The 14,203-nt window shown below is 45.1% G+C and overlaps 1 protein-coding gene across 1 annotated transcript in view; it reads left to right on the forward strand.

The window, feature by feature from the left end:
• Window positions 1-14,203, forward strand: part of SOX5 (SRY-box transcription factor 5) — a 275,778-nt gene that overhangs the window by 246,970 nt on the left and 14,605 nt on the right. The window contains exons 11-12 of the mRNA XM_059473027.1: window positions 721-866; window positions 12,960-13,068. Of these exons, the coding sequence (XP_059329010.1) occupies window positions 721-866; window positions 12,960-13,068 (255 nt within the window). The remainder of the gene's footprint in view (window positions 1-720; window positions 867-12,959; window positions 13,069-14,203) is intronic.

The following is a 14,203-nucleotide window of genomic DNA, read 5'->3' on the forward strand; positions in this document are numbered from 1 at the left end:
CGCTAAAGGAAAAAAAATGACAAAGTGTCACATTTAAAATTAAATAGTATTAGCTGGGCCGGTGATGCTTGTAACATTTTAAAAGGAAATAATTCAGTGACTACTAAGGCTAAGCCCTAGGCTGTGAATTTGCAGCAAAACAGTGGACATTTGACCTACTATTAGCAGCATGAATAGGAGTGGCAGTGTAGGTCCGTGTAGCTGTGGTTCCTTGTACATTTATGAATGACAGGTGGTGGTGGGGAGTGTTCAGTGGATGAGGTTTTTCTTCCCAGCCATTATGCATTTCATATGTATAGCAAACCACCGCCACCTGTGGTTTATTTTAATGTATTCACAAGTTGGAGAAGGGGAAGAATGGAGCGGTCTGTTTTGAAGAGTTTGGGATTGCTGGCGTGATCAAAGCTTCCCCAGACTCGTACCCAGCTCCATCCTGCTGCACCCAGAGCACAGGGCCAGCCTCTGCAGTGTCAGGGAAATATTGAGACTGATGGGATCAAATAGCAGCACTGAGCATTTTGGCACTGAGGTTTCCCAGGCTTTGTGTCCAGGTGGCTCTGTCATGACAGCAGCACAATTGCAGAGCACACGCAGGTTGGGGGGCATTGCCTTTTAACTCTTTCTCATTAATAATGATAAACTGCATCCCCCTGGTGGGAGCTGAAGTGTTTTGCTGTGACTTTCTGGTTTTTAAGGCACCCTTTCTTGTGTCCATGGCAGGTTATTTAAATGACCACGACGCTGTCACCAAGGCCATCCAGGAGGCGCGGCAGATGAAGGAGCAGCTACGGAGGGAGCAGCAGGTGCTGGATGGGAAGGTGGCCGTGGTCAACAGCCTGGGTCTCAATAACTGCAGGACAGAAAAAGTGAGTTCCCCAGACTCCTTCTGCAAAGGGGCAGAGTGCTCTGTTGCCTCTTCCCACAGACACACAGCTTCTTCCTCCCTTCTCGTCCTCCTCATTCTGTTTTTGAAACAGAATAGTTCAAAAAAAGTGAAAAGCCAAAAGATGACATGACAGAGAGACCTGAGACCCCTGGGGCAGAGTGGGGAGGAGGCAGAGATGGTTAAAGCCCTCATGAGAACTTTGGAGACCACTAATTCTCTGTTCCAGCCTGTCAACATGTATTAAGAGAAGGTGATCTTGGAAATCTCTGGGTCTAAGTGGAAATCTTGCTTTATGGAAATGCTTACATGTGTTTGTGAGATGAGCTGGATTTGAAAATATTCAAGCTTCTTTAGGAACATAAGCTTTGCTGATACTCAGGCTCAGCTTCTGGGTATTTAGCCTCGTGAGGTCATCATAGATGATATTTTGTGACCATTGCAATGTAGCACTGTCACGTCACATTAGATGACTGAACAGAATTGAAAAGCAGAGAATTGACAGCACAAACTGCACCAAATATTTGCAGTGAAACTTAGAGGCAGCAGAATGTACGGGCCTTACCACTGTCTGCTCTTGGACTGGCCCATGAAGCTGTGCTGTAACAAAATACCAACACAGTGGGTACTCTCTAGTGAAATTTGTGTGTGCTCTCACTGCCGTGCCTGTCAGTGAGGTTGTGGGTTGCTTCTTTCCTCAGCGAGTGCCTAATGTCTCTGTGTGCACCTTATGGAGCATAAACAGACCTGCCAGTGCTTGCTGCCACATTCCCTGTGAGCTGTCCTTACAATGCTGCCACCCAGGACACACAGCTCAGCTCTGTTCTCATCTCAGTGTGCTCAACAAGGCTTCCCCCTGCTCCTCTCCTTCCCTGCAATGTTTTCTGGGCTGATACAGTACAAGGATCACCTTGTCACATTTGGTGTCAGCTGCATTTAACTGAGAGCACTTCCACTGTAAAGTCTCATGCAGTTCACTGAGACAGGCAGACAAATGGATTGAATAAAAATGATCAGCTATTTAGCAGAAACTTGAAACCCAGTCATCCCGGGAAGCTTGCGAGTCAAACAATATTGTCCAGAACGAGCAGATTGCTGATTTGGATGGCTTTCCATTGTGCCTGGGTTTAGATGGAGTTTGATCAATAAGCTCTGAGAAGCCAGCAGCCTGTGTAATGAATGTTAAGTGTCCATGTGAGCCTCTCACCGCTGCACTGTTGTTTCCATCGGCCTGTCCCGGCTGTCGGTGGTGTAGGAATGACTCCAGTTCCATCCCTTTCTGGAGAGGAAGGAGAAAAGAGGTCAGTGTAGTGGGTATCTGGCAGTACCTCCCCTCTGTCTCAGGAGAGCCAGGGTGCTGCTGTGGGGAGAGAGAAAGAGAGGGCAGGAGCGTGTTTATGGCGTTCCACAGAGAAGAGCACCAGAAGGGAAAAGGGAAAAGCAGAGTGTCAGATATAAGAAGAAGTGATCACAAGCACAAAGGAATTTATATTCAAATATTTAAGCATTCTTGAAAGGATGCTCGGAGCAGAAATTCCTTTTCTGTGCTCCCCATGTAGAAATGACTTTAACACTCAGGCAGATGCTAATGCAAAGTGACTCCAGCTATTCCTCGCAAGCATAGCTAAATTGCCCTTATTTGTTAAGCGCATTGAATTCAGCTGTGGATACAGCAGTTGGTTGCATTCAGAAAGCATCTGTACCCTTTTTTTCTTTTTCCTTTTTTTTTTTTTAAATCCTCCAAAGCAGAGACAACTCTACCTATCTCCCCCCTCTCCTCCCTTGTGCTGGCTGGGAATTGTCAAGTGACAACCGACCAAATCCTTTTGGACAGGAAGCCTTCATCCTGAGTTCTATATACTTGCAAAGCAGGCCTTGTGGTTGGATCAGGAAGCCCATTAAAAGCACTTTGATGGTATGGAAATTCATCTTCATGAAGCACCCAGGCCCCTAAGCAGCATGCTGTTTAGCTGTGGTTACAGATCAGTCATTCACATCGGAGGGCAGTAATTGTGCTGACGGCTTGTTCGGCAGTGGAAGCACATAAAATAATCCCAGGCCCTCCACCATGGCATTGCCAGTTAATCTTCTTTAATACAGATCAGCTGTTGTTCTAACACATGACTTTATGCTGGCTCTAGTGACTCTGCACAGCCTTTTGATTAAGTAACAGGAGTGAAACCATCTGCATTCACTTTATTCTGTTACTTTCCTATTCTTGGGATTCTCCTTATTCCTTCTGTTTTCACTTCACACCCTCAACCTCAGCTGAAGTTTATTTTCCTCTCTAATTCATACCTCCTGCTAGGCTCGTGGAGGGCAGACAGGAGTTCTTTTACAAGGTAGCAGGGAGAAAAAATGGTTTGCTCAATAGAGAATTTTTCTAAAGCAGCTGTCGGCTTTGGGGGTTTGAATACAATTAATGCCAGAACTTTATTGGGGCTCGCTGATTTGAACTTGATGATCTCAGAAATGTTTTCCAGCCTAATTGATTCTGTGATTTATTTTAATATGTGAAGTTCATATCCAGACAAACAATCCAACTTCTCTGAAGTTTGTGTATTTTTTGCTCTGGGACATTAAGGTTTTCTTACTAAGAGCAAGATTTGAGAGGAAAGCGAGTATTGCCATTTTAAATTAAACTTTATTCTGGTTCTCTCTGTTTTCAGAGACAGAGAATGAGATAGTTGGGAATTTGGTTGCCAAGAAATAGTGCTACAGTTTTTTTACAGTTTCCCTTTTCAGCAGCTCAAGGTCCCACTGCAGGACTTAGTGGCAGCCCCTGAACTTCAGAGACATTCTATCTGTCACTTTTGCTTCCTGACCAGAGATTTGGAGATGGGGGTGGAATTAAGATGTAATTATTTTATTTTATCCTAATATATATCTATGTATTCCTGTACATATTAGTACTTAGAAATGCACATTAGTATTTATAGGTAACAAACACTCATTTGGGGCTATCCCAGATGTTTCTCCCTTCTTTGCTGCAGTGGGCAGTGTACTTTTAGAGGCCTCTGATTGCCTGTGGAGCTTTTTGTGGCAAGAATTGCTTCTGCAGCCTTCCAGTGAGGGAACTCTGTGCCATTCCCAGCATTTATGGGAGACTCTTTTTGGGGATTTGTCTGCCAGGGGTAGCTGGGCAGGCTTGGGGCAGGAAATCATCTTTGGGAGTCACTGTTGAAGCTCTCTGGGCTCCTCAGATGTGTCCTGTTTTCTTGCTGATGTTCCCAGAGGGGTTGATCCCTGTGGACAGCCAGACATGCCAGCTGAGGCAGGAGTCAGACAGGAATTTGTGCAAGTACAGAGAAGCTGTATAAAGGGAGTCATACATAAGAAAAGACTTTAAAAATGGCTAAGATGATTTCGGTGAGTCACTTCTTGGGCATCCAACTTGGACCATCTTGACGGCTTTGATTTTCAGAGGATTACAGTAAAAACTTTGAGCATCACTATGAACACGGATTTCACTAAAACCTATTTTAATTGCAAATGCAGTAAAACATATTTTTACATTACTTTTCTTGGAAACACTTCCTTGTATAAATGAGAAGAGCGTGTGTTTTTGTGGTTTCTTGGAAACCCGAGAGCGTAGCTTTATTTGTAATTGTCATCTACAGTTAATTATAGCTTGATGCATCCCATACATAAACAGTGTTACCTGGGGTAAACAGCACGACAGGCAGGGAGCTCTGGCCTCTCTGCTCAGCCCAGGACCAGGCAGGGAGGTGTACACAAGCACAAGGATCCAGCAGGGCGTGCATGCACTCCCAGCTGAGTGCGTCCCAGTACACCCCCCTTCCCTCACTGGGGCTGAACCTGCGCTGCAAGCTCTCCCTGTTACTGCTTGCAGCGTGTCCTTTTAAAAGGCTCTGACATGTACTTGTGTGCTGCCTTGTGACTAAAGAGCTATTTGTACCAATATTTACTGCAGCATTGCGAGCTGAGCCTATTATTCATGCTTGTGGAGCACGGGGCTCAGGATGCCTTTGCTCCCGTTCCCAATCCCCCTCCGCCCTCCATCCTCCCCACTCACAGCCCCAGCTCTCCTTGTTCCCCTTAAGAAAGTGCCAAACGTGGGCTGACAGTGACCAATGTTGGCTTAATGTGGATGTTTAATAATGAAAGGAGTGTGTCGGTTCCAGCGCTGGTTACAAATGGCAGGAAGTGTATCGGGTGGCAGCCCTGCAATAATTTTACATCCATCATCCCTCTGATGCCTCGCTGCCTGCCTGATGGATGGGGAGAGCACAGTTAACTCTTAGGACACCACTGGGATCCACAGAGCTGAAGTGGATTTAGGCCCTGCTCTCCCCTTGGGAAGAGGGGCAATACTGAGAATCTCAAGCCAGCAGCTCCTGCTGCCTGTGAGAAATACAACACTGCAGCTCACTTTACTGAGCACACATGGAGTAGCTGCTTTAACACAGGACATTTAAATTTTTCTTGCAGTAGAGAACTTTGCTTCAATAACTTTTTTTCCTTCCCGTAATGGTTAGATTTGAATCAGAAAGTCAAGAGAAAATTGCAGGACAGAAGGGCAGGCAGAAGAAGAAAAGAGAAGGGCTGGCACAGCAGAGGAACCCTGGGCTTGCTGCAGACACTGAGAGGCCATGGGTCAGGCTGGGCTGAGGAACTTGGGATGATTGAAACTGGGACCAAGATCAAAACTGGTTTTGCCCAACACAAAGCAATAAACACTTTGATTTACTTCACCTGAAAATTTATCCACTTATTATCTGTCCCCCCCCCGCCTTTTTTTTTTCTTTTTTGCCATTTGCTTTGTGGAGCTTGTGTATATTTATATTTACAGCCTCTGCATCTAATGGCCACATGCCTTGTTTTCACAGATGGCCAGTGGAAGAACTCCCCTCCCCCTTTTCCTTTAGCAGAGCCTGCCTTTGGTTTTGCTGCTTTTGTCACAGTGCCACTACTCTCAGTTAGCAAGTGCCTATGCATGGGAGGGAGACAGATTCTGCAGGGAGGACTTCTTTTATTCTCCCAAAGGTTTTAGCTCTTTATTTTAAAACACTGGGGTTTTTTCCCCCTCCTGCTTGACCATCATTTATTAAATGCCCAGATCCATGTTTCAAAGGCATGCTGTGGATATTTTATGGGTGTCCTCGGTGCCTTGTGGTGGCAGGGATGCATGGGCAGGGTTAGCTAATAAAATTCAAAGCCTGCAGAGGGAGGGATGGGTTCTGCCCAGGGATGTGTGTGTGTGAAAGCCCAGCTGAGGTTCAGGAGAGCAGCAGGCAAGGGGAGAACCCTGGGCCCAGGCAGGTGATGAACTCCAAATGGGGATTCAGGCTGTGTTCACTCCAAGGGGCAGAGATTGGGAACATTCACAGTGTGGGTCAGGGAGCACTGCAGCTGTTTATGCTCCTGTGGAAGTTTTATGAATCCCAATAAAGATGCATCAACTTCCTCCTGAAAGTAAAACCATACAAGTGATGTGGAGTCCTTGTTACGACTTTGGAGCTTTTGGAGTCCTTGGGTTTAAGTTCTAAGCTGTGCCCCACAGCCATGAGATCTTATTACTTCCTGAGATTTTTTAAATTATTTTTATGTGATCACATAAAAATGGGCTTTCAGCTCATTTGTGGACTCGGCATCAGTGCAGTACCTCTCTCCAGTGTAACAGAGGCTGGGCCTGGTTCTTCTGTGGGTTGTGTCCATTTGGGCTCCTGAGGGCTCAGCCTGACCTGTTCAGCAGGGCTGGAGGAAGTGCAAGCAGAGGTACAGCAGCCTTCATCTTTTGAGTACCTGCAGAACTTGAATTCCTTCAGAATTTGAATTCCTTCTAGGGAAAACTGGGAAAAAAGTATTCTGTAATGGCTGCATTGGTGCTGTGCACTTGAGTCACCCATTGTTTATGACACAATTGCCAGGAAAGCAGGGTCTGTGTTCTTGCTTTCTCTCTGCCTGCATGCAGACGCTCCTTCCCAGGAAATCCTGTGTGGGTTGAGATTTTCCTCTTGTTTCACTTTAGTGTGCCACCCCTGTCCCCCAGCTGGTGTTTCCTTTCCAGGCTGATCAGCTGTACCAGCTTCTGACTCGCGGGGAAGCCCCTGGTTAACATTTCCGTGGCACATTTCATCCAGAGACCTCAGAACTCCTCACAGTGGTGGGAAAGCATCACTGTCTCCATCCTGTGGAGTTCAGGAAATTAAGGTGCAGTGGCTGAACAGTTCACAGAGAGTTACAGGCCATGTCAGCCCAAGGAGCAGTCTGGATGAGAAACTGGGTCATGGAACTTTTAACCTATTTGCAGTCAGCAGATTACAGCTGGATCTGCTTGAGGTCAGTGCCTCTGCCCGTGCTCTAACAACTTTGCTGAGAAGGAAATAGCATCTCAGAATTCTGCTTTCGTTCCTTTTCCTTTTTATTCCTTCTTCAAAATACTGGGCTGGGCCAGTCCTGTGTGCTTCCCGTCTGTTTGTTTCCAGGCCAAATAATACACTTTATGAATGAAGTTATTCTTTCATTCTTTCTCAAAGAATTAATAAAATAAAACAAAAAAAAGAAAAAACAAAACACAACAAAGCCACCTTGGGGTCTGACCCTTGCCAGGTTCTTGAGGATTTCCCCCTTTTTATTTCAGTGAGCTCTGTCATGCCTTAGGTGCTTTTAAAGATACTGACTTGAGAACTCCTAGAAACTGCAGCCCTGTGTCCACAATACACAACAAAGAGAAATGAGTGTGTAAGTTTCAGCAGATTCCCTCTGTGAATTGGTGTCTGTTCTGAGAGGGCAGTAGTTAAATGTCTTCATGGTCATTCTGATCTTTTCCCCATAACTCCCCATAAGGAAGCTCCGCTGTGAGTCTGTATGACCCTTCATGTAGCTTGAAGATCAGGGGCAGTGATTTCTGGGCACTATTGAAGCAATTTGGGTTTTAATAAGTACTGTAAAGCAAAAGGTATGGTTCCAACTGATGTAGCCCCAACTTAGACTGTCATAATTGTGAAAGGAGTACCATAAAATCAGGAAGAGCCACATATAAAGACTGTTCTTTTATTTTCTTGTTTCTAATGCTGCTTTTAGATTCTGTGGGTGGATTATTCCATGAGAAATAGAGATCTTGGATAAGCAAGATTGAAAGAGCTGAGGGGGTGGTGAATGCATTGTTTCTTCATACTCAACTTTGATGCAACAACAAAAAATCTCCCAAATGATAACTTGCTATGACATTATAAATAATCTTTCATCTTCTTTGGTGGTCCACAGAGTTTATGTAATTGGAAGGCTAAAGCCCTTCTTTGTTGTTTCTTGCGTTTTCATTAGTACAGTAGAAGACTATAAAATTGTGCAGCCAGAAGGGGTTTAACAATTACTGAGTCAACATTTGAAAGCCTCACTCTATTTTATCATTTATGCATGTGCTTTTTATGAGTTTTACAGCCCTGCAGGCGTTGCTTAAGCAAGGTCCATTGCAGTGGTGGATCTATAACTGCTTTCTTTTATTTTGCTCTCCTTGGTACCATGTGCCATCAGCAAGAGTCACAATTCCACACTCATAAAGAAATTACAGATGGTAATTTCTGTGGAAGATTCAGGAGTGCTAATTTCAGTTACTAAAATGTTTATCAGCCTTACTAAGAAACCTTAGGCAAGTCCCATAACGTGTGACTCAGTTTCCCTTCTGGTAAGCAGTTACTAATCCTGCCTTTCTTTGTGAAATGTTGTGGGTAATTCAGTGAGGAGTGAAGAACACTTGGTGACACAGTCAAAGCAGAAATTCTCTTGCAGCAGGTGGAGGTGTGGCAGGATCTGGGCCATAGCAAGGCTTGGGCAGAGGGCACAGCACCTGTTGTGGAGCACCATCATGTGCAGGAGCAGAGCCTGCAGTGCAAATAATCCATCCTGTGCAGATAATCCATCCTGTGCCAAGCTCTGGGCACAGCTCTTGCTGCTGCCAGCTGTTCCCTGAGTTCTCCCAGCTCTCCACCATCCCTCGTGCCTACCTGCCTGCCTCGTGTGCTCCACACTTGGTGGGACTCTGGGGAAAGTTTAGAGCTCAGCCTGTTCTGATGCTTGTTACCACAAGAGGCAGAGGGATTGCACACAAAGATTATCTTTACAAAGTCTTCATTTGTGCTAGATAGAACTCTTCACCTTCTCAGAGAGCTGAGAAAAATACCACAGGGTTGAATGGATAACACCTTGTGCCACCACCTTGTCTAACAATTCAGTAGGTTTTTCTGTCATAAAGTGAACTTTTATTGTGCAGTCATAGCAATTAATCTGCCCAAAACTCTAAGATCTGGTGCATATTGAGCAGGGTATGTGTTGGAAGGGGTGATATTTACAGGCTCTTGCTGGGCTAGGAGATGTGCCTCAGTACCACAAACCCCATCAGATGCTGTCACTGGTCCTACTCATCAATCTCAGATAAAAACTACCTCCTGAAAACCCAAATCTATTTGAACATACTGCCTTTAGCATTTAGATATGAGAAATAGCAGGAGAAACTGTAGTTGGAGGGGAAGGGAAGAAATGAGGCACACAAAAGGACAGTAGCAGGCAACCATCTGTTTCTTTTCAGTTTATTATCATTGAGCAAAGGTAGCAGGCTGTGTCCATCTGTGTGTGGGGAATTCCTAGGTGCAAGAGGTGATCAACAAGCTTCTCCTTGCAGTCCCTAGGTAACTGTGTTTGCCTCTCTCCACCTTTCTTTTTGCCTGGCCCTTCCGTTCCCTTGGGATGTGGAAAGCAGGGATGTGAAGTTACAGTCCTGAACCAATGTGTGGTTATGGCCCTGGATGTGAAGTTATGGCCCTGAACTCCTCCTCTGGAACTGGCTCTTTCTCTGCAGGCATCAGAGCAGAGAGGAGAAGTGTTCCTGTAAGGGAAAGCAGGGATGGGCTGAGGAGAGCGGCAGAGAGGAGAGTGCTGCTGCAGTGGCAGTGCAAGCCTGGATATGCCATGGGGAAATGGCTCCTGCCAGGGCACTGCAGGGATTGCCAGGCAGCCCAGGCTGGGGGATGGCTCCAGAGGGAGCAGGGCGCCATGCTGTGTGCCCAGCCCTCTCAGGATGGCTCCAGAGGGAGCAGAGAGCCAGGCCATGTGCCCAGGCCTTGTGCCCAGCCCTCTCAGGATGGCTCCAGAGGGAGCAGGGCACCATGCTGTGTGCCCGCCCTTTCAGGATGGCTCCAGAGGGAGCAGGCCGCCATGCTGTGTGCCCACCCTCTCAGGATGGCTCCAGAGGGAGCAGGCCGCCATGCTGTGTGCCCAGGCCTTGTGCCCAGCCCTCTCAGGATGGCTCCAGAGGGAGCAGGGCGCCATGCTGTGTGCCCGCCCTCTCAGGATGGCTCCAGAGGGAGCAGGCCGCCATGCTGTGTGCCCAGGCCTTGTGCCCAGCCCTCTCAGGGCTGCCCACCCCTTGGATGGAGGTGTGGGATGCTCCCAGTGCCCCCTGAGCCCTGGTGCTGAGGGAGGGCAGAGGCAAAGCCAGCAGGATGTTTTTGTTCCTCAGACCTTCCACGGGCTTGCTTCACTTTCATCTAGTAGTGGGAGGAGTTCTGGCAAACAGGATCAGGCTGTTCTGCATATGTTTTGACTCTTCTTGTTTTATGTTTCTTCCATGAAAGAGACTGCAACCAAGTTCTTGTCATTTTTAGATCAATGTTTTGTTAAACTACGACAGCTCTCCGTGACAGAGAGCCAAGTAACTTTTGCAGCTGACCACAAAACTGAGTCTGACTTGTGGTGCTTAGTCATTTCTTATATTTTTTTTTACATTACATACTCCATGTGTGTATGTGTTTTTGTTCTCTTAAATATAATTAGAGCATTTCTAGGAGTGGTGGTACAGATCAGTCTTCTGTGGCAGGTTAATTTCTTTGATTAATAAAGTTTTAGAAACTTCTCATCACGTTGTGGCTGTTGATGAAACCTCTCTGGATGTACTTTGAACAATTGGGCTATTTTGAGATTGCATGCTCTCTGCAGTATTATCTTCTCTGGTTTACCCATTAGAATTTTAAATGATCCAGTCAACAGAGCTCTTGCTGCCCCTCCATAGAGTCTCTCCTACAATCCAATAGAAATGATGATTGGGAAACCCTTCATAAAGAAATAAAATACTTATAAAATGTCTTTCAGCCTTCTGAGGTCTGATACAAAATTCAGAAATTTGGAATCCCTTCATGTTTAGCAAGAGATGGCTATGTTACATGTTTCTTCTCCTGGAAGGACAGGAGTGCTCCTTGCTGTTTGTTTTTGCTGCTTTTTTAGAATTTTAGAATGCTGTCTAATTTTTAGAATTGCTTGTCTCACAAGCTGAGTCAGGCTCTGACCAAGGAACCAAACCTGGGCTAGGTCAGGCTCTCAAAGAGCCATAGCTGGGCTGTGCCTTGCAGGACTCTAGCATTATGAAGTTCACAGTAAATAGATTTTTTTTTTCAGAGGAAAAACTGTTGACTTCCATTATATATCTGCAATCAATTTGGAAGAAATACAAAGTCACCTTCGTCCTGACTTTTTGACTTTTGACAGGCTGCTTTGGAAATGAGAGCTGAGTTAAAAATGGTGCATCAAAGAGTTGGGTGAAGCTAAATGCCTGGCTAGTTCAGGCGCGTGTTTGAAGGTTCTCCAACCTCCCTGGAGCTGCTGTGCCTGTAGCGTTATGGAAACCCTTTTCCTTGGACAGGCTGAGTGTGCTGCATGAACTTTTCCTGCAAAAACCGAAAAAAAAGCACCAGGAGTGTGAAAGGGATTCACAGTGAAAATGAATGTGAGGAATAGGAGAGTTAACCTCGTGTTCCCTAAACTCTGAAAATACAAAGTGGAGCAGATTAGCTTTGTTTCTAACTGTTCCTGAGAAAATCTTTGTGCAGTGACTTACATGAATTTGAACCATTCTTTGAATTGCAGATGCAGGGACATCACTTTGCAGGAAGCACTTCTGTATTCACGTTGTTCTCTTTTCTGTTTTCCTGTGTAACACATCCCAGTGACATTATTAGGCTACATGAAACAGTTGCCATGTGGAAACTGAAAGTTTTTTTTAGTTTATTGATCGTTTACAGCCAACAGGAGTAGAATGGAGCAAGGAAACAGAAATCTTTTCTTTCAGGAAGAAGCTCAAAAGAATTTTTTCAACTGCAGCCACTTCATTATCATGCCACATCATTTCATTTTCTTAGCTTTGCAAAAGGCACAGTGCCTGAGATTTTGAAATGTTAATATTGCTTCCCTGAAAGATTTATTTTTAAACATATGATTGTCAGGAAGAAAGAGCGCTCATGAGCAGGAGTCATTGGGAAAACAAAAACAGTTGGAAAATGGAACACCTTTGTGTTTGTAGAGTCAAACAATTCTGGGGCAGCGAGGTGTTTTGAAGAGGACATTGGAATGAATTGCCCTAGCATGTTGTTCTGGCAGTCTTTAGACAGATGAATTGGCAGCACACAGCAGCCTGTTGCAATCCAGGGTTCACAGTTAGTTCTGACCACACGAGTGATGGACGGGGTGTTAGCAGGGTTGGACAAAACAGTCTGGACAAGAACACAAACTGCTGCCCGAGGATCATGCTTAATTCAGGCTGAACCTTTCCCAAGGCCTGAGTCAGTTTGAACTGTAGGGTGTTTTTTCTTGCCCTATGGGCTGCTTCCTAAAATACTGCCTTGTAAAAAAGGAACAGAGCAAAGCCATCCATGTCTCTGCGCTGGGATTGCAGGCTAGAAATAGAGTGCTACAGTAAATGCATTGCAAAAGAGCATGTCTCACCTAAACTTCAGGCCAGCTTTGCAGTCCCAGCAACACAGAGAGTTGAAGTATTCTTCAGATGTGCAGCCAGTTTTGTCATGCCTAACTAAGCCAATCTTTTCAACACTATGGAGTTTGCTTATCACTAGCTAATGAGCAAACTTTGAAAAGGACTTTATGGCAGAGTCTGTAACCGTGTCTCTTCCAGAAGAAGCATTGTTATTTATTCTTCAAGACATGGCTCAGTAATCTCTTGTGTATAGTTATCTAGCTTCCCTAAAAACCTCCTAAATAATGTCAAAACTTTGGAGTTACAACATTTAATTATTTTCCTGATCCAAATCCTGTCATCCTGCCCATACAGGACAAAACAACACTGGAGACCCTGACCCAGCAGCTGGCAGTAAAGCAGAGTGAAGATGGGAAGTTCAGCCACACAATGATGGATTTCAACATGAGTGGAGATTCTGATGGTCAGTACCAATGATTTTCCTGATTTCCAGGTTTTGTGTGTGTTTCAACAGGATGTGAGGGAGAATCCAGAGCTTTGAAGGCCCATGAGGAATACAAGCTGTTAGCAATAAATGGCTGTGAAACAAGGCAGGAGGAAGTGATTCACTGTGGGGTGTTTTAAGTCTGGAGATGATTTTTAACCTTCCCTCTGTCCACTGAAGGTCTCAAGATGGGACCAGAAATGTTTTTCTGATAATACAAGGGGCTAAAGGAGGCAAATTTATGTGGAGTAAGTGAGATCACACAGGGAAGCCATGAAGTGTAGACCTGATCCTCCATAACTGCTGTGTGCTCTGCATTTGTGGGGGCTTCGCTGGTTTGATGAAATGAGCACAATGTTTATTTGTTTCTCTGCTATTGCATATATTGTTAAGGAGATGTAAGCACAAAAACAGGCAAGTATGTAAATATTCATTTGCTAGTTAGAGAATTGCTTAAGAAATGCCCAGTATTGCCATCTATCACACCCTTTCTGTCACAGAAACGTGTCACTCTGGTTTTTTAACATTTTCTAAGCCTTCTGATGTTGACATTCTTGTAGTGAACTTTCTCACACACTTTCTGTAAATAACTCCTTGTTTTGCATTCCTTTATAGAAGAAGAGAAAGTTGATGGACTGTTGGTTTGACCAGTGGCACTGGAGAGGTGGCACTGTCACCCTCCAATCCACTGCCACTCTTAGAAAACTATAAATGTTAGAGTCAGAAAATAAACTCCCCTTTTCCTTCACCTTGAGAACAGCGGTGTGCGCTGCTGTTTTTTCGTGTCCTACAGTGACAGAAACATAGAAGAAAGGTGACAATATGACCAGCATTCTGTAAGCAAGAAAGGATGAAAATAAAAAGTAAACCTGCTTGATAAGTATAGATTTGGTTTATGTAATTAAGCAGGAAAAGATGGCTTAGAAAAGCTGTGTAATACTTTATGTTTAAAAGCAATGAAAACTCCTTCTCACTTGTGTGGTGCTGAATAAGCCAGGCAATATGGAACGTATTAACCATTAGCTGTTGTGAATGCTGCTTCACGGGGCGTGCAGCAGCTGAGCTGGGTGCTGCTGGCAGAGGCAGCACGAGTGCAGCCCGTGTCCCTTGCCTT

The sequence above is a fragment of the Ammospiza nelsoni genome, chromosome 5 (genome assembly GCF_027579445.1).
Source record: "Ammospiza nelsoni isolate bAmmNel1 chromosome 5, bAmmNel1.pri, whole genome shotgun sequence".
Classification (NCBI taxonomy): domain Eukaryota; kingdom Metazoa; phylum Chordata; class Aves; order Passeriformes; family Passerellidae; genus Ammospiza; species Ammospiza nelsoni.